The 24,842-nt window shown below is 40.8% G+C and overlaps 1 protein-coding gene across 2 annotated transcripts in view; it reads right to left on the bottom strand.

Moving 5' to 3' along the window:
• LOC139155624 (uridine-cytidine kinase-like 1) overlaps positions 1-24,842 on the bottom strand; it is a 74,588-nt gene that overhangs the window by 40,579 nt on the left and 9,167 nt on the right. Inside the window, exons 1-5 of one of the 2 annotated variants that reach the window (XM_070730827.1) lie at positions 21,872-22,177; positions 7,412-7,605; positions 6,148-6,254; positions 2,808-2,978; positions 281-352 (exon numbers count right to left, since the gene is read on the bottom strand). In XM_070730827.1, the coding sequence (XP_070586928.1) occupies positions 281-352; positions 2,808-2,978; positions 6,148-6,254; positions 7,412-7,605; positions 21,872-21,942 (615 nt within the window). In that variant the 5' untranslated portion in view covers positions 21,943-22,177. Of the gene's footprint in view, positions 1-280; positions 353-2,807; positions 2,979-6,147; positions 6,255-7,411; positions 7,606-21,871; positions 22,178-24,842 lie in introns of those variants that run through there. The other variant, XM_070730828.1, reaches the window with a different exon arrangement.

The raw sequence follows: 24,842 nt of genomic DNA, 5'->3' as shown, positions 1-24,842 counted from the left end.
GAGGGGTGACAGGAGGAGGAAGGGTACGGTACCTTCATTTTCTAAAGTTTATTTTCAAAGCAATCATAATCACCTTTGTGCAGGTAAAAGAGAAAATACAACATATAACTCCTCCCAAAGTCCCACCCCCACCACCTTGGGCTCTCAGCTCGTTGACTTGGGGCCTCCAAGGGCTGTGGAAAGGAGACCTGTGTTCGGATGGTGGGTCGGGGGGCCACCAACATTAAATCTTCCCCCCCATCCACACCCCAAGAAAAAAAGGCTAAAAACTCAGACTTACTTTTAGGAGATCCTTATCGGCAAATGCCATGATCCCTTCAAATATAATAACGTTGGCTCCGTAAAGCATTTTCTAGAAGCAAGAATTGTGCATAAAGGAAGTCAAAATTTGATTCAAACTTGTCATCGGTTTTTCTCAATCGATTGATATACAGTATATATATTTCAGTCCCGCCTTTATTACGAGGGTTGCCCAGAAAGTAATCCACCACATTTTCCCCCTCGCTCTACAGTAATGGTATGAATGCGAAACTTTAGATATACATTATTTGAATTGTCAGGAATGTGTGTGTAAATTTTGCATTTCTTCAGACAGATGGCGTAGCTGCAGCAGTGTTTCGAAACGACGTCTACAAGTGATGTACGTTACAGGCAGCGTGTCGTCATTGAATTTCTCACTGTGGAGAAAGAAACTGTTGGGAACATTCACAAACGTTTGTATATAGTTTATGGAGAATCTGCAGTCGACAGAAGTACGGTTAGTCGCTGGGCACAGAGGGGGAGGCCATTACAGTGCAGAAATGGCTTTGTGAGCGTCCATTAGGTGGCGCAAGAATCCTTGCTTCTGGTTATCACAGAGGAGAAAAAAGTCTAAAGCCATTTGTTCCAGATATGAGTTGTTCGACATACAAGCTCCCTTCTGGAACGAATTAAACTCATATCTAGAGGTACTACTGTACATGGAAAAATAGGGAGTGTCGAAGAAACATCATTCTTTCTTGTGTGTAAGTTTCACTGTGTTCAATAGATAATTGTTGAAGAAAAAAAATGGGGTGCATTACATTCTGGGCAACCCTCGTACTTTCTGGGTAAACCTGGCTTGGATGTACTATATGAAAAGCAAAGCACAAGACGGGTTTATAATGTGGTTTGTTGAGAGAGAAGCCAAAAGGTTTAAAGGTGTTTGATGAAGCTGAAATCACAAGTTGGGATGGAATGTAGCCTGGATTCCCAGGAGGGAGGGGCTGCATTCTGGAGGAGCAAGAGACAATTCAGGCCAGGTAGTTTGCGTGAGAGAAAGAGGGTGAAAGTAGCTCCTCAGTTAGTGTATGTTTTATGTATGTTTTATGGGGAGCCACCTCAGTTAGTGTATGTTTTATGGGGAGCCACCATAACCTTTCTTGATCCCGTGACCTTGGCAACTTTAAGACTTGTGGACTACAACTCCCAAAATTCCTCATCCAGCTAAAATAAAATAAAATAAAATAAAATAAAATAAAATAAGATAAAATAAAATAAAAATAAATAAAATAAATAAAATAAAATAAAAAATAAAAAATAAAGTAATTAAATTACTTCAGAGAGGGGCGGCATACAAATCTAATAAATTATTATTATTATTATTATTATTATTATTATAAAATAAAATAAATAAAATAAAATAATAACGTAATAAAATAAAATAAAATACGAAGTAATAAAATAAAATAAAATATATAAAATAAAAAATAAAGTAATAAAATAAAATTATATATATATATATATAATAAAATAAATAAATAAATAAAATATATAAAATAAAAAATAAAGTAATAAAATAAAATATATAAAATAAAATAATAAAATAAAGTAATAAAATAAAATATATAAAATAAAAAATAAAAAATAAGGTAATTAAATTACTTCAGAGAGGGGCGGCATACAAATCTAATAAATTATTATTATTATTATTATTATTATTATTATTATTATAATAAAATAAAATAAATAAAATAAAATAATAACGTAATAAAGTAAAATAAAATACGAAGTAATAAAATAAAATAAAATATATAAAATAAAAAATAAAGTAATAAAATAAAATTATATATATATATATATAATAAAATAAATAAATAAATAAAATATATAAAATAAAAAATAAAGTAATAAAATAAAATATATAAAATAAAATAATAAAATAATAAAATAAAATAAAATATATAAAATAAAATAAAAAAAATAAAAAAAATAAAATAAAATATATAAAATAAAAAATAAAGTAATAAAATAAAATATATAAAATAAAAAATAAAGTAATAAAATAAAATAAAATATATAAAATAAAATAAAATAAAATATATAAAATAAAAAATAAAGTAATAAAATAAAATATATAAAATAAAAAAATAAAGTAATAAAATAAAATAAAATATATAAAATAAAATAAAATAAAATAAAATATATAAAATAAAAAATAAAGTAATAAAATAAAATATATAAAATAAAAAAATAAAGTAATAAAATAAAATAAAATAAAAATAAAATGTTGTATGATGCCCAACTGCCCACCTTCTGGGTGAATCGTAACAGCTGAAACCAAGAATTCACAAGAAAAGCAGCTGAAGGAGAAGGCTGATGGGGCTTTCAGCCAAAGGAAACGCCTCATCTTGTTGACCTATTTTATCATTGCTTTTTACTTATGTTACAAAAACTACTACTATCCTATACATGTCTGACAAATAAATAAAATTAAAAAAATCTTAAAGGGGGCGTGGCGCTAAGGGGGCGGGGCTAAAACCAAGGCCTCCCTCCCAAGCCCGCCTCACCCATTCCTTCTTGCGGCTGTGGCTGGTGAAGTCGTAAACGGGGATCTTGACGCTTTTCCCTTGTTTGAGCTTTTTGAGGGTGGCAATCATCAGGTCGAAATCAAAAGCATCCGGGTGGTCAAAGTTGTAATCGTTGCTGGCGGCCAGTTCCTGCTGTTCTTTCGTCAGAACCTGTCCCGCAAAAAAGAGATGAAGGGGATGGTAGGGTGATGGACAGCACCGGTACTCCTTAGACTTACGACCACAATTGAGTCCAACATATGGAATGGAACAGAACAGGAATCGGAATAATAGAAATAAAAAGAACAGGAATAAGAATAGGAATAATAGAAGTAGAAAGAATAGGAATAGGAATTGGAATAGGAATGGAAAGAATAAAAGCAAAAAGGATAGGAATAGAAAGAATAGGAAACGTAATTGGAATAACAGAAATAAAAAGAGTGGGAATAGGAATTGGAATAGGAATAGAAAATAGAAATAGAAAGAATAGGAATTGGAATAAGAATCGGAATAATAGAAATAGAAAGAATAGAAATATACTGCTCAAAAAAATAAAGGGAACACTCCAATAACACATCCTAGATCTGAATGAATGAAATATTCTCATTGAATATTTCATTTGCACAACTATTCCATTTGCACCACAGCAGGTGAAATGGATTGTCAATCAGAGTTGCTTCCTAAGTGAACAGTTTGATTTCACAGAAGTTTGATTTACTTGGAGTTATATTCTGTTGTTTAAGTGTCCCCTTTATTTTTTTGAGCAGTGTAGAAAGAATAGGAATAGAAAGAATAGGAATCGGAATCAGAATCAGAATAATAGAAAGAATAGGAATAGGAATAATAGAAATAAAAAGAATAGGAATAGGAATAGGAGTAGAGTAGAGAAGAGTAGAGTAGAGTAGAGTAGACTAGACTAGACCAGCGTTTCCCAACCGGTGTGCCGCGGCACAGTAGTGTGCCGCGAGACATGGCCAGGTGTGCCGCGAGAAGTTCCAGCTGGGCGGGGCGCTGCTGGCGCCCCTGCCTGAGTGTCGTCCTGTGGATGGTCTTGGGCTTCACAGTCGCTTCCTGGTTCCCTCTCCTCCCACCGCCTGTGTCTCCCGCCGTCGCCTCCCACCAAGCCGTCGCCCGTTGCCGTGGGTTCCTCGAGTGGGAGCTGCCGCTTCCCTCCGTCCAGCTCAGCCACGCTGCCGTAGAAAGTACAGAGGTTATTGCCACCGCTTCTGCCTCCACTCAGGGAGCCACGGTGGTCACCGCGCCTTTTCCTCTCGCTCAGCTCAACCACGATGGCTCCCTGAGTGGAGGCAGAGGCGGCGGCAATAACCTCTTGGCGGAGGGGAAGCGCTGACGGGCTCTCCTCCTTCCCCACCCCCGCGCTTCTCTCCCGCCCTGGCTTTTGCTTCGCCCCATGATTTCCCCGCAATTTCATCCAGGCCACCTCTTGCCTCCTTTTGAACTACCGGAAAATCTGCGGGCGAAGCAAAAGCCAGGGTGGGAGAGAAGCGCAGGGGTGGGGAAGGAGGAGAGCCCGTCAGCGCTTCCCCTCCACCAAGCTTCCTGCTTGTCCTCGCGCCTCGTTGCTACCTCCTGCCTTTTTCCAGGGGCTTTTGGAAGGTACCCAGGGAAGGGGGGGGATTGGGGGTGGCTGCAGCGGCTTCTCGTCCTTCTCATCGGGCTGCTAACGCCCGCCCGGCCCCTCTTGCATGCAGTCCCTTCACCGAGCGCTTCTTTCTTCTCACAGCTGAGGCAGGATTTGGAATGTCGGGGGGGGTGCGTGCGGGCTCTGCATCCCCCTGCCACCCGGAACATTTAAAATAAGAAAAACCTTCGCCGGCCTCCGCAGAGAAGAAAGGAAGAGAGAGAAAGAGAGAGAGAGCAAGAGAGACATAACAAGAGAGGCAGAGAGAGAGAGACAGAGAAAGAGAAAGAGAGCTAGCAAGAGAGAGAGAAAGAAAGACAGAGAGAGAGAGAAAGATAGCAAGAGAGAGAGAAAGAGAGAGAATGAAAGAGAGATAGCAAGAGAGGCAGAGAGAGCAAGGGAGAGAGAAAGACATATAGGGAGGGAAGGAGGGAGAGAGAAAGAGAGCAAAAGAGAGAGGAAGTAAGAAAGAGGGATGGAGAAAGAGAAAGAAGGGAAGGAAGAGAGAGAAAGTGAGGGAGAAATAGAGCGAAATGGAGGAAGATTTTTTTTTTGTCAAAACTTTTCTTTAGCCACCCCCCCCCACCCCCGTTCAGTGTTCCCCAGGATTTTGAAAATGTGAATAATGTGCCGCGGTTCAAAAAAGGTTGGGAAACACTGGACTAGACTAAACTAGAACAGAATAAACAGAGTTGAAAGGGACCTTGGAGATCTTCTAGTCCAACTCTCTGCTCAGACAGGAAACCCTGTACCAGACAAATGATTTTATAACCTCTTTTAAAAAAACTTCAAGTGTTGGAGCATTCACAACTTCTATCATGTCAGCCCTGATCCTTCTTTTCATGAAACCAGACATAACGGAATTCCTGCAGCCCTTCTGTGTATGTTTTAGCCTCCAGTCCCCTAATCATCTTTGTTGCTCTTCTCTTCATTCTTTCTTTTTTTTACCTGACCCCTCAGTACCCACACCTGAGCTGTTGAAGGGGAGGAATCTCATTGCTGGCTCCTTCCTTCCTTCCTTCCTTCTTAACTTCCTTCCTTCCTTCTTTCTTTCCTTCCTTCCTTTTTCTCTTGTTTCTTCCTTCTTTCCTTCCTTCCTTTTTCTCTTGTTCCTCCCTCCCTCCTTTCTTTCTTTTCCTTCCTTCCTTCCTTTTTTCTCTTGTTCCTTCCTTCTTTCCTTCCTTTTTCCCTTGTTCCTCCCTCCCTCCTTTCTTTCTTTTTCTTCCTTCTTTCTTTCCTTCCTTCCTTCCTTTTTCTCTTGTTCCTTCCTTCTTTCCTTCCTTCCTTTTTCTCTTGTTCCTCCCTCCCTCCTTCCTTCCTTCCTTCCTTCTTAACTTCCTTCCTTCTTAACTTCCTTCCTTCCTTTTTCTCTTGTTTCTTCCTTCTTTCCTTCCTTCCTTTTTCTCTTGTTCCTCCCTCCCTCCTTTCTTTCTTTTTCTTCCTTCCTTCCTTCTTTCCTTCCTTTTTCTCTTGTTTCTTCCTTCTTTCCTTCCTTCCTTTTCCCTTGTTCCTCCCTCCCTCCTTTCTTTCTTTTTCTTCCTTCCTTCCTTCCTTCCTTCCAACACATATAACAGATATAACAGCATTTGGAATACAGGATAAGAATACGGATTAATGGGGACAGTAGGACAGGGACGGCAGGCACACTGGTACACTTCATCCTGCCTGTCCAGATTTTCACACACACACGCTTCTCACCTTATAAAAGGAGTCCATGGAGAGCAAGACCACCCAGGGCACGTCCAACGCCTCGATGATCATCCGGGCCACGGTGGTTTTCCCGGAAGCGCTGCCCCCACCCAGACCTGAAGACGAGCAGAATGTTGACCACAGTCTTGCAAGGTAGGCTCAGATCAAGGGTGCTTTTGCAGCCCTCACCGAAAAGGGGGACTTCCCACCTGTAAACCTCACCTTCACAATCTCGGGGCTGCCATTGCTTCAACTATGGTGACTTCATAGAAACACGGAAGATTGACGGCAGAAAAAGACCTCATGGCCCATCTAGTCTGCCCTTATACTATTTCTTGTATTTTATCTTAGGATGGATATATGTTTATCCCAGGCATGTTTAAATTCAGTTACTGTGGATTTACCAACCAAGTCTGCTGGAAGTTTGTTCCAAGCATCTATTACTCTTTCAGTCAAATAATATTTTCTCACTTTACTTCTAATCTTTCCCCCAACTAACTTCAGATTGTGTCCCCTTGTTCTTGTGTTCACTTTCCTATTGAAAACACTTCCCTCTTGAACCTTATTTAACCCTTTAACATATTTAAACGTATTTAACATATTTAAACATATTTAACATATTTAAACATATTTAACATATTTAAACATATTTAACATATTTAAACATATTTAACATATTTGCGGAGAGGGGCGGCATACAAATCTAACAAATAATAATAAAATAATAATAATAAATGTTTCAATCTTGTAGACTTGTAGACTTATGACTCGTGGACTTTAATTCCCATGGCTGGCTCAGGAATTCTGGGAGTTGAAGTCCAACAGGTTGCAAACTTGTTGATAGCCTAACCCAGTGATGGCGAACCTTTTTTTCCTCAGGTGCTGAAAAAGTGTGTACATGCGCTATTGCGCATGCGTGAGTGCCCACACCCATAATTCAATGCCTGGGGAGGGCAAAAACGGCTTCTCTCACCTTCCAGTGGGCCTAGTAGGCTCGTGTTTCACCCTACTCAGGCTCCCTGGAACCGGTGGAGGGTAAAAATGCCCTCTCCCATCCCCTCGGAGACTCTCTGGAAGCCAAAAACGCCCTCCCAGAGCCTCTGTGTGAGCCAAAAATCAGCTGGCCGGCACACACATGCACATTGGAGCTGAGCTCGCGTGCCGGCAGATATGGCTCCGCGTGCCCCCTGTGTGCCATAGGTTCGTCATCACTGGCCTACCCGCCTCCTGTCCCAAACTGCCCCCCTTTCCAATCCAAAACGACACCCCTTACCGATAACAAAGGCCTCTTTAGACTGCGTGCCATGTTCGTTGTACCAGGGGGGCCGGCCTGCGGTGTAGATGGTCCTTTTGCTGGTGCGTAGGAGGGGAGGCTCCGATTTGGATTGGCTGGTGGTGCGCTTGCGGGGGGATTTGGTTCCGACAATTGTGGGCAGCAGCCTGTCCAAGGTGTCTGCACTGTGGTTGCTATAAAAGAGGAGAGAGAGAGAGAGAAAGATCAGTTCTTGATCGTCAGCGGGCGGAACAACAGAATCACAGAGCTGAGGGGACCTTGGAGGTCTTCTAACCCAACCCCCTACTCAAGCAGGAGATCTTAGATCTGTGACGGCAAACCTATGGCACAGGTGATACACGGGTCCATATCGGAGGACACATGGGATGTTTGTTTGTTTGCTTATTTATTCATTTTTTCATTCATTCATTCATTCATTCATTCATTCATTCATTCATTCATTCATTCATTCATTCATTTGATTTTTATGCCAGCCGTCTCCTTAGACTCAGGGTGGCTTACAACATGTTAGCAATGGCACTTTTTAACAGAGCCAGCCTATTGCCCCCACAATCTGGATCCTCATTTGACCCACCTTGGAAGGATGGAAGGCTGAGTCAACCTTGAGCCAGTGGTGAGATTTGAACCGCTGACCTGCAGATTTACAATCAGCTTCAGTGTCCTGCAGTACAGCACTCTATCTGGTGCGCCACCTCGGCTCAATGTTGCCCTGTGTCAGCTGATAGCAGTCTTCCAGTATTTAAGGGGCTGCCTCGAAGATGAGGTGGTCAAACTAATTTATAATTTATAAAGTGGTATTAATGCTAATACTTCATGTGATGTCGATTCTATGCCTCTGTATATAGAAGGATTGTATTGTTAAAAACAAAAAAACGTTTCACTGGAAACAAAAATATTTCGTAAAAACGTTTTGAAAAAGGAAAAACATTTTGTAAAAGCAACACACACACACATTTCAATTTATTCATTTATTCATTCATTCATTCATTCATTCATTAGATTTGTATGCCGCCCCTCTCCGTAGACTCCGGGCGTCTAACAACAGTAAAAAGACAATATGAACAAATCTAATATTAAAAGTAATGTAAAAACCCCAATTTAAGAAACCAATCATACATACAGACATACCATACATAAATTTTATAAGCCTAGGGGGAGAGGATATCTCAATTCCCCCATGCCTGATGACAGAGGTGGGTTTTAAGGAGCTTACGAAAGGCAAAGAGGGTGGGGGCAACTCTGATATCTGGGGGGAGTTCGTTCCAGAGAGTCGGGGCCACCACAGAGAAGGCTCTTCAGCTGGATCCCGCCAAATGACATTGTACAATTTCCAGGTAAAAACATTTCCTTTTCCATTGATAAGTTAAAGTGTATTCTTTCAGGCTTTGAGAGTCTGAATGGGCCTGTAATTCAATAAATCAACAAAATATATATTTTAAAAAGGGGGGTGGGGGTGGAGAATAGGTTTTAAAAGATTACCAACCTCAAAATGGACTCAAATATTCCTTTGTATTAGTCACTGGCTGGGGATTTCTTAACAGCTATCTTTTACACAGAATTTGTTTTTTTAATGCATATAATTTTTGTCTTTATTTCTGTTTTAAAGGTCTGCTTGCAGTTGGGTTATTAAAGACAGAAAAGCAGTGAAAAACCAGGAAATTTTTTTTCTGGGTTGTTTTTAAGTGAGTTCCTTCTTATCTGCAGTTTCCAGATTGAGACCCATATAAAGAGGAAACCTCCACCCAGCTAAAATGAGATGAAGGCTAACCACAGGCTGGGTTTGGGCCAGCTGGAAGGATAAGAGATCAAAACAAGGTCACTGTGGAAATTTGAACCCAAAAGTCTTGCCTGCAAAAATTTCCTGCCACAGAGGCTCTTCGGGATTCAAAGTAACAGAGTTGGAAGGGACCTTGAAGGTCTTCTAGTCCAACCCCCTGTTTAGGCAGGAAACCCTACCATTTCAGACAAATGGTTATCCAACATCTTCTTAAAAACTTCCAGTGTTGGAGTATTCACAACTTCTGCAGGCAAGTCATTCCACTATTAATCAATTGTTGTAACTGTCAGGAAATTTCTCCTTAGTTCTAAGTTGCTTCTCTCCTTGTTTAGTTTCCACCCATTGCTTCTTCTTCTACCTTCAGGTGCTTTGGAGAATGGGTTGACTCCCTCTTCTTTGTGGCAACCCCTGACATATTAGAAGACTGCTATCATGTCTCCCCCAGTCCTTCTTTTCATTAAACTAGCCATGCACAATTCCTGCAACCGTTCTTCATATGTTTTAGCCTCTAGTCTCCTAATTATCTTGGTTGTTCTTCTCTGCATTTTTCCTAGAGACTCAACAACATTTTTTTACATTGTGGCGACCTAAACTGGATGCAAATACTGTATTCCATTTGTGGCCTTACCAAGGCCTTACAGTTCTACAGAGGAATCATTGAGTCTGTCATCTGCACCTCTGGTTTGGTGCTGCAACCCAACAGGATCGACACAGACTTCAGAGGATAATGATCAGAACTGCAGAAAAAACAATGGCTGCATACTGCACAAGTCAAAAAGAGGGCAGTGAAAATATTGACTGACCCCTCGCACCTTGGACACAAACTGTTTCAACTCCTACCCTCAAAACGTCGCTACAGAGCACTGCACACCAAGACAACTACGGTAGTTTTTTCCCGAACACCATCACTCTACTAAACAAATAATTCCCTCAACACTGTCAGACTTTCTACTAAATCTGCACTTCTATTTCTACTAGTTTTTTCTCATCATTCATGTTCTGGTTTCTGGTAGAAATTTAGCAATTACAAATAACTCTTATTAAATGCATCATTTCATGAATAAAAAACTCCATTTATTTCTCTGCTCTCCTGTAATTCAAACACATTCCATACAGCACTCGGTCCCTTATCTCTCTCTTAGCTGCATTTCTCACATTCCTCCGTCTGCTTCACTTAAACAAGATTTATTTTCCTAACAGCATAACTTTGAAAAAACAGTAGCACTGACTGATAACAATATAAAATACTTTGGCTTACTTTAGCGTGGCAAAAACACATCCATTTTTCCTTTTGGCAACATTGAAACTCCATCCTTCTTCTCCACTGACCCCCTGGTGTGCCAAATACATCACTACAATATTTAACCCATTCCTCTCCTTAATATCTTCTTCCAGACCTCTGCTCCCTACGGTTTTGGGCCCTTCTGAATTTAGGGTTAACCCAGCGAGCGTCTGATTCTCCCTCGCTAGATCCTGAACTCATAGCCCCATCCTGTGGCTGGCCTCCCACCTCTTCTACTACCTGTAACCCCAGCACCCCCACTAATTCATAAACACTATCTGAATCCAAGTCCTCAATATCTTCATCATCCTCCAACTGATCAGGAGTATGTACAACAATTCCTATCACCCATTTCCTCCCACTTAGGACAATATGACTGTAACCTGTTGCTTGTATCCTAAGATTTTTATTAATATTGTTTCTTCATTGCTTATTTGACCCCCTATGACAATCGTAAAGTGTTGTACCACATGATTCTTGACAAATGTATCTTTTTCTTTTATGTACACTGGGAACATATGCACTGTGTGTCCAATCACACTTGGCCAATAAAATTTTATTCTATTCTATTCTATTCTATTCTATTCTATTCTGTGATACTAACACTTCACGTGATCTTGATTCTATCCCTCTGTTAATGCAGCCTAGAACTGCACACGGCTGGCTCATATTTAAGTGGTTGTCCACTAGGACTCCAAGATCCCTCTCACAGTTACTGCTATTGAGCCAGGTACTATCTATTTTATACCTGTTCATTTGGGTTTTTTTCTTCCCTAAGTGCAGGATCTTTACATGCCTCACCATTGAACTGCATCTTGTTGGATATCAGGGACACAAGGAAAAAAATGATTCAGTTTGCATTTGAATTTTTTCACTGCACAAAGCCAAATACCCAAAGCAAAATTAAGTTCTTCCAAATTCACAACTTCTTTTGTTTTACAACAAAAAATTTTAAAAGAAAGAAACCAGGGAAAAGTTTATTAACCATAAATATGTGGATGACAATAGGGAAACAAATAAATTATTTGAAGTGTCAATACCACTTTATACTTGGCAAGGCCACACTTGGAATATTTGCATCCAGTTTTGGTCGCCACGATGCAAAAAGGATGTTGAGACTCTAGAAAAAGTGCAAAGAAGAACGTCAAAGATGATTAGGGGACTGGAGGCTAAAACATATGAAGAACGGTTGCAGGAACTGGACATGGCTACTTTAATGAAAAGAAGGACCAGGGGAGACATGATAGCAGTCTTCCAATATCTCAGGGGTGGCCACAAAGAAGAAGGAGTCAAACTATTCTCCAAAGCATCTGAGGATAGAACAAGAAGCAATGGGTGGAAACTAATCAAGGAGAAAAGCAACCTAGAACAAAGAAGAAATTTCTTGACATTAAAACAATTAATCAGTGGAACTATCAGTATCATATTCCAAATTTCAGAGAGAAGAATTGTAATCAATGTAAAGACTTTAACAATGTAAAACTGCTTAGTCACGGTGAATCTACAGATTGTAATGTAATCTGATTGGTTGACAAATGTATATACTATGATGCACATTTTCATAGGTGTGGCTTGAAGATTTTGTGGCTTGTGGCTTAGAGATACTGTGTGTGGCTTGGGATAGCTGATTATTGCCGAAGAATATCTTGTCTGAAAACTTGTAGCTGAATATTGTAACTAAGAATAGTTGATAGAGATATGTGAATATATTTATTGCATTGTATCTTCTGAAGAAATAGCTATAGTGTAAATGTAGTTTTGCTACGAAAAAAGTAAATATTTTATTAAGAAACTCTGCAGTACTTGTCGCCAATTATCTTCAAGACTACAGTTCCAGATATCCTGGTCTGAGGCAGACTGGCTATCTGCTTTGGCTATCTGGGTGGGCTAGCTTCTGCAAAACGCTACCCCCACAGGAACAGCTTGCCACCAGAAGCTGTGAATTCTTCAACACTGGAAGTTTTAAAGAAAAAATTGGACAGCCGTTTGTCTGAGAGGATGATTGTGGGTGATTGTTTTTTAAAATATATATATATACATAGGGGTTTTAGAATAGAACTGAATTTAGATTTCTTTTTTTTTAAAAAAATCTTTATTAAATAATCTATTAAATATTTATTAAAAATAATATTTATGGAATTTTTTAAATTCTGTCTGAAGTGGTGCAGGGTTTTCTGCCTGAGCAGGGGGTTGGGCTAGAAGACCTCCAAGGTCCCTTCCAACTCTGCTATTCTACACTGCTCAAAAAAATAAATAAAGGGAACCCTCAAAGAACACATCCTAGATCTGAATGAATGAAATAGTCTCATTGAATACAGTGGTACCTCGTGATATGAACCCCTTGCCATACAAACAATCCGAGATATGAACCTGGGGTTCAGAAATTTTTTGCCTCTTGTTCCGAACTTTTTCCGTCTTACGAACCCGCCGCCCGAACGCCGAACCCGGAAGTTCAGCAAAAGTTCGGGTTCGGGTGGCCGCTGAGAAGCCCCACCGCCCAGCTGTTGCTTTTTGAAACAGCCGGGGGGCTTCTCGGCGTCCTCCTGAACCCAAAGGCCAAACCCGAACTTTTGTCGAACTTCCGGGTTCGGGAGGACGCTGAGAAGCCTCGCCGCCCGGCTGTCGCCTTTTGAAACAGCCGGGGGGGCTTCTTGGCGTTCTCCTGAACGCCGAACCCGGAAATTCGGCAAAAGTTCGGGGTCAGCGTTCGGATTCAGGAGGACGCTGAGAAGCCCCGCCACCCGGCTGTTAGCTTTTCAAAAGAGCCGCGGAGCTGTCAGGCCGGTCGGGAGGCTGGAAAGGAGATGGGGAATCCCAATAGGGAATTCCATGGGCGGAGCTTTGACGTCACAAAGACGTCCTTCCTGGCCAGCCGAAACGTAGCGGGGCTTCTTGGCGGCCCCCCTTACTTTTGCCGAACTTCCGGGTTCAGCGTTCGGGCGGCGGGTTCGTAGGACAGAAAAAGTTCGGAAGAAGAGGCAAAAAATTTCCGAACCCAGGGTTCGTATCTTGGATTGTTTGTATGTCAAAAGGCGACAGCCGGGCGGCGGGGCTTCTCAGCGGCCTCCTGAACGCCGAACCCAGAAGTTTGGCAAAAGTTCGGGTTTGGCGTTCGGGTTCAGGAGGACGCCGAGAAATCCCCTGGCTGTTTTAAAAGGTGACAGCCAGGCGGCGGGACTTCTCGGCGGCCACCTGAACCCGAACTTTTGCCGAACTTCTGGGTTTGGCATTGGGAGAACGCTGAGAAGCACCTGGCTGTTTCAAAAGGTGACAGCCGGGCGGTGGCATTTTTTTGCGTTTTTTTTTTTCTTGCATGCATTAATTCATTTTACATTGTTTCCTATGGGAAACAATGTTTCGGCTTACAAACTTTTCGCCTTACGAACCTTCTCCGGGAACCAATTAGGTTCGTAAGACGAGGTATTACTGTACTTTGTTCTGTACAAAGTTGAATGCGCTGACAACACGTGAAATGGATTGTCAATCAGTGTTGCTTCCTAAGTGGACAGTTTGATTTCACAGACGTTTGATTTAGTTGGAGTTATATTGTGTTTACTTTATTTATTATTCATTGGATTTGTATGCCACCCCTCTCCGTGGACTCGGAGTGGCTCACAACATTAATTAAATAGTTAATCTAAAACATTATAAATGTTAAATATCAAACACAAACCAAGCAAACTAAGCATTCAGTGGCTAGAGGCTGGGATCTAATCGCTGAAAGCCTGGTGGCATAAATAAGTTTTCAAGTTCTTACGAAAGGCAAGGAGGGTTGGGGTTGTACGAATCTCCGGGGGGGAGGGACTGATTCCAGAGGGCCGTGTTGTTTAAGTGTTCCCTTTATTTTTTTTGAACAGTGTATATCCTTTGAAGGGAAATATTTGCAATACCCCTGTTAATTGCAAAAGCAGGCTAGGAGAAACAGACACCAAACTAAAAACAAGGAGGACAACTAGGGAAAAAATAATTGGGAAAACTTCACCATTCCCAACACACATCAGAATCCCTTCTGGGGGGAGAAAAAAAGCGATCCAAGGATTATTTTTCTTTTCACCCGCAAAGCGTTTAGCTATCAGCAAAGGTCCCCCAGAGAGAATTGGGCGAGAGAAAGCCAACCCTCAAGTGCTTTAAATTGTTCCACGACCGGTAAACAAACCGACTGTTATTCCCAGAGTGACGTCAAGAGGAACAAACGATGCCACGAACGAATCAGGGGGCCCGGAACATTTGTGACTTATTTATGCACCAGGCGCTTACTTAAATTTTCAACGCAACTGAATTTGCAAAGGGGACTTTTGAGACTTCTGGCCTAGACTGATATCTGCAGGTCACCTATACTGCTCAAAATAAATAAATAAAGGGAACACTCAAATAGCACATCCTAGATCGGACCTCCTGGTCCATCTAGTCTGCCCTTATACTATTTTCTGTATTTTATCTTAGGATGGATATATGTTTATCCCAGGCATGTTTAAATTCAGTTACTGTGGATTTATCTACCACGTCTGCTGGAAGTTTGTTCCAAGGATCTACTACTCTTTCAGTAAAATAATATTTTCTCATGTTGCTTTTGATCTTTCCCCCAACTAACCTCAGATTGTGTCCCCTTGTTCTTGTGTTCACTTTCCTATTAAAAACACTTCCCTCCTGGACCTTATTTAACCCTTTAACATATTTAAATGTTTCGATCGTGTCCCCCCTTTTCCTTCTCTCCTCCAGACTATACAGATTGAGTTCATTAAGTCTTTCCTGATACGTTTTATGCTTAAGACCTTCCACCATTCTTGTAGCTCGTCTTTGGACCCGTTCAATTTTGTCAATATCTTTTTGTAGGTGAGGTCTCCAGAACTGAACACAGTATTCCAAATGGGGTCTCTCCTTATCTCTTATATCATATATATTTTCTCCCTCCCATCTACTTCTCTTCTTTTTACTTTCTATCGTTATATATATTACTTAATATCTATTCTCTTACATATGTATTGTATATTGGACAAAGAATAAATAAATAAAAATAAAATAAAAACTATTCCATCTGCACAACAGCATGTGAAATTGATTGTCAGTGTTGCTTCCTAAGTGGACAGTTTGATTTCACAGAAGTTTGATTTATTTGGAGTTATATTCTGTTGTTTAAGTGTTCCCTTTATTATTTTGTTTTTTAAATTCCTGTTTAATAGCTCTGTTTTTTCCCCATTTGTACGTAGTTTATTATTTCATTTACTCATCATGGTTTCTTTAATGGCAATAGCATTTACGCTTACTGTACATAATAATAATAATAATAATAATAATAATAATAATAATAATAATAATAATAATAATAATTTATTGGATTTGTATGCCACCCCTCTCCGGCTCACAACAGTAGTAAAAACAATGTCAAAGAACAAATCTAATATTAAAAAGAAACACATATAAAACCTCTCATTTAAAACTAAACAACACGTACATACCAATCATAAAATATAAAAGCCTAGGGAGGTGTCTCAGTTCCCCCATGCCTGGCGATATAGTGGGTCTTGAGTAATTCACGAAAGACGAGGGTGGGAGCAGTTCTGATCTCTGGGGGGAGTTGATTCCAGAGGGTCGGGGCCGCCACAGAGAAGGCTCTTCCCCTGGGGCCCGCCAAACGACATTGTTTTGTCGACGGGACCCGGAGAAGGCCAACTCTGTGGGACCTTATCGGTCACTGGGATTCGTGCATACAGCTTCACAGTGCTTTACAGCCCTCTCTAAGCGGTTTAGAGAGTAAGCCTCTTGCCCCCAACAATCTGGGTCCTCATTTTACCCACCTTGGAAGGACGGAAGTTTGAGTCAACCTGGAGCCTACTGAGATTCGATCTGCCAAACTGCTGGCAGCAGGTGATCAGCAGAAGTAGCTTGCAGTACTGCACTCTAACCACTGCACTACCGAGGTTCTTTTAGCCTTCTTTTACTACTTTGTGTAAGTTACTCAAGGTGGGAAACATACTTAATACTTCTTCCTCCTCTTTTCCCCCCATGACAATAATTTAGGTGAGGTGGGTTCGGTTGAGCGAGGGGGGAGCGGCCCAAAGTTACGCAGCTGGCTTTCACGCCTAAGGCGGGACTAGAACTGACTTTCTCCTGGTGATCGACCCAATGTCACCCATATAGCCTTTGTGTATAAGGGAGGACTAGAACTCACAGACTCCTGGTGATTGGCCAAAGGTCACCCAGCAGCTCACATGTGTAAGGTGGACTAGAATTCCCAATCTCCTGGTGATTCTTCCCAAGTCATCCAGCCAGCTCGCATGCCTAAGGTGGGACTAGAACTCACAGTCTCCTGATGATCGGCCCAATGTCACCCATAGAGCCTTTGTATATAAGTGAGGACTAGAAGTCACAGACTCCTGGTGACTGGCCGAAAGTCACCCAGCAGCTCACATGTCTAAGGTGGACTAGAATTCCCAATCTCCTGGTGATTCTCCCCAAGTCATCCAGCCAGCTCGCATGCCTAAGGTGGGACTAGAACTCACCGTCTCCTCATGATCAGCCCAATGTCACCCATAGAGCCTTTGTGTATAAGGGAGGACTAGAACTCACAGACTCCTAGTGACTGTCCCCAAGTCACCCAGCAGCTCACATGTCTAAGGTAAACTAGAAATCCCAATCTCCTGGTGATTCTCCCCAAGTCACCCAGCCAGCTCGCATTCCTAAGGCGGGACTATAACTCACTGTCTCCTGGTGATCGATCCAATGTCACCCATATAGCCTTTGTATATAAGTGAGGACTAGAAGTCACAGACTCCTGGTGACTGGCCGAAAGTCACCCAGCAGCTCACATGTCTAAGGTGGACTAGAATTCCCAATCTCCTGGTGATTCTCCCCAAGTCACCCAGACAGCTCATATGCTTAAGGCGGGACTAGAACTCACTTTCTCCTGGTAATTGACCCAATGTTTTCCATATAACCTTTGTGTATAAAGGAGGACTAGAACTCACAGACTCCTGGTGACTATCCCCAAGTCACCCAGCCAGCTCGCAAGACTAAAGTGGGACTAGAACTCACTTTCTCCTGGTGGGGTTGGCTCGAAAACACCCAGCCAACTTTCAGGGCAAAGGCGGGTCTAAAATTCCCTGTCTCCTGGTGATTGGCCCAAAGTCACCAGCCGGTTTTTAGGCCTAAAGAGCAGGACTAGAACACAATGTTTTCTGGTTTCTAAGCAAGCACCTTCCCCACTAGGTAAAATATCGACCCGATACAAGCGTGAAACAGGCAAATCGAAGAGGATGTGTACGTGTACGCAGAGAAAGGGCAGGGAGGGTTTTTATTGATCTTTTAAACAATAATGACACATACATACTACATATAGCACAGTGCTCAGTGATGTGTGCTTCCACCACCCAAAAACATTAAAAACCCTCCACCAAAACAAGGGTGTACTTTATATATAACATTTCTAAGCTAAGAACAATGCGATATTTGCATATTATAGAGCAGTGATGGCAAACCTATGGTACGGGTGCCACAGGTGGCATGCGGAGCCATATCTGCTGGCACATGAGCCATTGCCCTTGCTCCGCTCCAACATCCATGTATGTGCCGGCCAGCTGATTTTCGACTTGCACGGAGGCTCTGGGAGGCTGTTTTTGCCTTCCAGAGAGCCTCCGGGGGGATGGAGGAGGGTGTTTTTATTCTTCCCTGGCTCCAAGGAAGCCTTTGGAGCCTTGCTGAGGGCGAAACACGAGCCCACTGGGCCCACCAGAAGTTGGGGAAAAGGCCATTTCCGGCCTCCAGAGGGCCTCCAGGGGGCGGGGGAAGCTGTTTCAATCCTCCCCAGGCATTGAATTATGGGTGTTGGCACTCGCGCATGTGTGATAGTGCACGCGCATGCTCTTTTGGCACCCGAGGAAAAAAAGGTTCACCATCTCTGTTATAGAGTGATTCCAATTTATTCTTCCTGCCTCTGTCTCGAATTCTACTAACCATATAGTCGCAGTACTGAAAAATCATCCCCCCCCCCAAAAAAAGCCAAAAACAAGAGGGCGATGCATGCGCAGTGCCGGGAATTCAGCTTCTGTGCATGCAATCAAGCAATCAAGCAATCAAATAATAAATAAATAAATAAATAAATGAAAAAATGAATGAATGAATAAATAAATAAATGCGCAGAAAAAGAATACCAAAAAAAATGTGCGGGGAAAAATGGTGGCGTCTATGGACCAGCACCGACAGAACCAATTCTGTGATATCATCATGACATCACCAGTGGTTTCCTACCAGTTCGGGCAAACTGGTCTGAACTGGGAGCAACCCAGCCTCTGAGAAAGAGGAACACACTCCTAAAGGATGCAAAATTGCACATAACGAGCAACTATTACGTGAATCCAGCACATGCTTATACTGTATATGTATAAACAGATTTTTTTTTTCCTTCAGCCTTTTCCATGGGACTCAGTCAATCCTGAATTTGGTGAAATTCCTGGGAAATCTGCAAGCCCAGCTGAAGGGCAGCATGTTGGGAAAAAATAGCAAGCAAGCATCCGGCATGTCAGCGGGTATCTTAAGGATAATATTTGTTTACAGCAGCCTTGAGTTGGCTTAGAGATTTGGTTGCCAAGTTTCTGTTCGCAGGGCAAGGCTGCAGAGCAGAGGACCAGCTCAGCAAAAACACATCCAAAATAATCTATGGAGCTTCTCAACCATCCAGATTGTGGTTGTCCCAAAAGTGCTTTTTCAGGAGGTGACGGGAATTTCTTTGTTTTCCTTTGAAAACATTTTGCTTCTCATTATTATTATTATTATTATTTATTAGATTTGTATCCCTTCAGACGAGTTGAACATAGAAACATAGAAGTCTGACGGCAGAAAAAGACCTCATGGTCCATCTAGTCTGCCCTTATACTATTTTCTGTATTTTATCTTAGGATGGATATATGTTTATCCCAGGCATGTTTAAATTCAGTTACTGTGGATTTACCAACCACGTCTGCTGGAAGTTTGTTCCAAGGATCTACTACTCTTTCAGTAAAATAATATTTTCTCGTGTTGCTTTTGATCTTTCCCCCAACTAACTTCAGATTGTGTCCCCTTGTTCTTGTGTTAACTTTCCTTTTAAAAACACTTCCCTCCTGGACCTTATTTAACCCTTTAACATATTTAAATGTTTTGATCATGTCCCCCCTTTTCCTTCTGTCCTCCAGACTATACACATTGAGTCCATGAAGTCTTTCCTGATATGTTTTATGCTTAAGACCTTCCACCATTCTTGTAGCCCATCTTTGGACCCGTTCAATTTTGTCAATATCTTTTTGTAGGTGAGGTCTCCAGAACTGGACACCGTATTCCAAATGTGGTCTCACCAGCATTGAAGAAGCGGTTAAAAGACCAAGAGGAATCAGAATTTTATGCGATTTGGAATAAAGTGTATATATGGATAGATAAGAAGAAGTAAAAGTAAAACTTACGTGAGAAACGTAGAAGTATGGTTATGACTTAAATTTTGTGTTCTATTTAGTTTATATATGAAGGGTTTTTTTAATACAAGGTTAAACAAAATTTCTTCTTTTCTTTTAAAGTAATAAGTTGATTTAAAGTAGTAATAAGGTATTCTTTTTTCTGTATGAAAATTTGACTTCTAGAATAAGTGGGGAAATTGCAACCCCAATTTTATGTTAAATGTATGTTTGTCAGTTTTGTCTTTTTTAATGAAAAATTAATAAAGTTTATTATAAAAAAAATAATGAAGAAGCCTTTTGGATGATAAGCTAAATGTCTTCAGCTGAGGAAAGTCCAGTTGCCTCTTCCCAATCCACTTTTGGGACATCCAAATAGTTTACAAACTCACAATACTTTGCCCTACCGCAACCCACAGCCGGTTCTTCACTATGGTGCAAAATCTCCATTCCCACCGCATTCCTGGAGGAAGGATACTGCAAAATCCCCATTCTGTCCTCACTCTTGGGGGAAGGATACTGCAAAATCCCCATTTCCTCCCCAATCCTGGGGAAGGATACTGCAAAATCCCCATTCTGTCCTCACTCCTGGGGGAAGGATACTGCAAAAATCCCCAGTCCTTCCCCACCCCAGGGGGAAGGATACTGCAAAATCTTAATTCCTTCCGCACTCCAGGGGGAAGGATACTACAAAATTTCCATTGCCTCCCCACTCCAGGAGGGAAGGATACTGCAAAATCCCCATCCCCTCCATATCTTACCCCTTTAAAATCTATTATTATTAACTTTCTGGTGCACCCCAAAATTATGGCTGTACATCCAACACTGTAGATCCCCCCAAAAGATTTGAAACCCCTGGTCTGATGCAACCCCAGATTTAAGTTAAGCACCAGAACCCATATCTCCTTTTGGATGGAGGGAGGGAACTCCTACTCTGCTTCAAGACTTTCTTTTTTAAAGAAACAACAACAAAACACATGCATTTTCTTTACAGAAAACCAGGTAAAACAAGTTTAGGGGAAATATAGGTATAGGTATGGGAACAGGTATAGCTATAGTCTGCGGAGAGGGGCAGCATACAAATCTAAATAATAAATAAATAATAAATATAGGTATATGTGTACATGTTTACATATTTATATATATATATGTGTGTGTGTGTGTGTAAACATATAAACATGTATACATATGCATAAACATATACAGTACATACATACATATATGTGTAACACGTTTGCTGAATTTGAAAATGGAGACTAGTATAAATCTATATATATACATACACATATAAACACACATATATATGTTGTATAAATAAATAAATAAATAAATAAATATATAAAGTATATATAAACATGTACAGTTTATATATATAAACATATGTTTATATATAAACATAAACATATACAGCATATATACTTTGCTAATAATAATAACAATAACAACAACAAAACAACAGCAGCAGCAACAACAACAACAACAACAATAATAATAATAATAATAATTGCATTGGCATCCTTCATTCTCGAAAGACCATGGTATCATGTATTTTTTAATAATAATAATAATAATAATAATAATAATAATAATAATTGCATTGGCATCCTTCTGTCTCAAAAGACCATGGTATCATGTCTTTTTTAATAATAATAATAATAATAATAATAATAATAATAATAATAATAATAGCATTGGCATCCTTCTGTCTCGAAAGACCATGGTATCATGTCTTTAATAATAATAATAATAATAATAACAACAACAACAACAACAACAACAACAACAGCAGAGTTGGAAGGGACCTTGGAGGTCTTCTAGACCAACCCCCTGCTTAGTCAGGAAAACCTATATATATATATATATATATATATATATATATATATATATATATATATACATAAATATATATATATATATATATATATTGAAGTTCAGTAACACTTTGGATGCACAATACTCACCCACCACCATCGGCTCCCAAAGCCCTAAAGCCAGAAATCCTGACCCCTGAATATGCCGGCGATTGGTCCATCTCGGTTAAATCCCAGAGAGGTGGGAAGGGAGAACAGGGGGGGTTGGCAGAAGAGGAGGAAAAAAACTTAATTTAAGGAGAGGGATCAATTCAGGTCGTGGGCTTAAGCCCGTCGCCTTGAGGTCTCATACTAGCTCAGAAGCATTCGGGGGGTGTCTTTCAGACACCTTCCTTTTCTTGTGGGTTTGTGTGTGTGCAAATTTAGGGCCCACTCAGGACACCCGAAGAGCCCCGATGTTGTCACACTGGGGTGGTAGGGGGAAAAAGAGAGCCAACGAAGCAGCAACCGAGAACTGGATCAACCGGCGTGCCTAAGAGGATCGCTTTAACCTAGAGATTAGATTCATTACCTGATATATTAATAGCACAGTGGCTTTGCCCAGAGAACGACAGCTTGGCCTGCAGAGGCACCAAAAGAAAAACCACAACAACAACAACAACAAAAAGCAAACGGCACCAAAGATAGAGATGGCGTGGTGGTTTCTTTGGGCACTTTAAGACCAGGAGGGGCCGGAGGGGAAGGATAAGGGCCGGGAGGGGGAGGGCTGGCACTGCAAAGAGATTGTGCGGTTCTCGGGCGACAGCGTCTCTCTGCGAAGATCGGCGTTTGCAAGTCCCTTTTGCAGAAGGGAGCAGACTTCTGCTAGAGATAAGATGGGGTCAGCCTCAGGGGTGAAGTCCAGCAGGTCCTGAAAGGTCCCGGAGAACCGGTAGTGGAAATTATGAGTACTGTAGTTTGCAGAACTGGTAGTGGGAATTTTGAGTAGTTCGGAAAACTGGTAGCGGGAATTTTGAGTAGTTTGCAGACCCAGCAGTGGAAATTATAAGTAGTTTGGAGAACCGGTAGTGGAAATTATGAGTAGTTTGGAGAACTGGTAGCGGCAATTTGGAGTAGTTTGGAGAACTGGTAGTGGAAATTATGAGTAGTTTGGAGAACTGGTAGCGGGAATTTGGAGTAGTTTGCAGAACTGATAGTGGAAATTATGAGTAGTTTGGAAAACTGGTAGCGGGAATTTTGAGTAGTTTGAAGAGTCAGTAGCGGAAATTATGAGTAGTTTGCAGACCCAGCAGTGGAAATTATAAGTAGTTTGCAGAACCGGTAGTGGAAATTATGAGTAGTTTGCAGAACCGGTAGTGGAAATTATGAATAGTTTGCAGAACCGGTAGTGGAAATTATGAGTAGTTTGCAGAACTGGTAGTGGAAATTTTGAGTAGTTTGGAAAAGTGGTAGTGGAAATTTGGAGTAGTTCGGAAAACTGGTATTAGAAATTTTGAGTAGTTTGGAGAACTGGTAGTGGAAATTTTGAGTAGTTTGGAAAACTGGTAGCGGGAATTATGAATAGTTTGCAGACCCAGCAGTGGAAATTATGAATAGTTTGCAGACCCAGCAGTGGAAATTATAAGTAGTTTGGAGAGCTGTTAGTGGAAATTATGAGTAGTTTGGAGAACCTGTAGAGGAAATTATTAGTTGTTTGGGGAACTGGCAAATACCACCTCCGACTGGCCCCAGAGTGGGGAGGGAATGGGGATTTTGCAATATCCTTAGTAAAATAAAATTTGATTTCACTGCTAGTCAGCCTGTTGTATTGCCCTGTCAGGCAGATGTTCAGACTGGATTTGGCATCGTTGCGCACAGCTGGAGTCCTTCCCTGGGACCCTGGCAACAACAGGGCAACACCTTACTCCTCCAGACTTCAAATACTACGGCTAGACAATTTACAACTACGTCACCTCCGAACTGATTTAGCTGTTGTTCATAAGATCATACACCATAACATCCTTCCTGTTAGTGACTACTTCACCTTCAACCACAACAATACAAGAGCACATAATAGATTCAAACTAAATGTAAATCGTTCTAAACTTGACTGCAGGAAATATGACTTCAGCAACAGAGGGATCAATGCCTGGAACTCATTACCTGACTCTGGTTTCTTCCCCTAACCCCGAAATCTTCAACCTTAAATTATTATTATTATTATTATTATTATTATTATTATTATTATTATTATTATTATTATTATTAATTATATTTGTATGCCTGGCTATACATTTGTATACCTTAAATTATCCACTGTCGATCTCTCCCCTTTTCTAAGAAGTCTGTAAGGGGCGTGCATAAGCGCACTATTGTGTCTACCGTTCCTGTCCTACTGTCCTATATAACTGACTGGTTTGGTGCTGCAACCCAACAAAACCAACACAGACTTCAGAGGGTAATCAGAACTGCAGAAAAAACAATGGCTGCCAACCTGCCTTCCATTGAGGACCTGGATACTGCACGAGTCAAAAAGAGGGCGGGGAAAATATTGACTGACCCCTCGCATCCTGGACATCAACTGTTTCAACTCCTACCCTCAAAACGTCGCTACAGGGCACTGCACATTAAGACAACTAGACACAAGAACAGTTTTTCCCCGAACACCATCACTCTGCTGAACAAATAATTCCCTCAACACTGTCAAACTTTTTACTAAGTCTGCACTTCTATTTCTACTAGTTTTTTCTCACCATTCCTATCATCCTTTTCCTCCCACTTAGGAATGCATGACTGTAACTTGTTGCTTGTATCCTAAGATTTTTATTAATATTGATTGTTTCTTCATTGCTTATTTGACCCCATGATTCTTGACAAATGCATCTTTTTCTTTTATGTATACTGAGAGCATCTGCACCAAAGACAAATTCCTTATGTGTCCAATCATACTTTGCCAATAAAATAATTCTCTTCTATTCTATTCTATTCTGTTCTTCTTTGTATCATTTCTTTATACTTTGTTATGTTAATACAATCTATACTTCTTTGACAAATTAAAAAAATAAAATAAAATAAACTGAAGGAAAGAGAGGTTGATAAAAATTTTCAAGGTTCTAGATTTGGGACAAATGGCCAAAAAGTC

The sequence above is a fragment of the Erythrolamprus reginae genome, unplaced genomic scaffold (genome assembly GCF_031021105.1).
Source record: "Erythrolamprus reginae isolate rEryReg1 unplaced genomic scaffold, rEryReg1.hap1 H_34, whole genome shotgun sequence".
Taxonomy (NCBI): Eukaryota; Metazoa; Chordata; class Lepidosauria; order Squamata; family Dipsadidae; genus Erythrolamprus; species Erythrolamprus reginae.
This window is presented reverse-complemented; position numbering and strand designations above follow the sequence as displayed.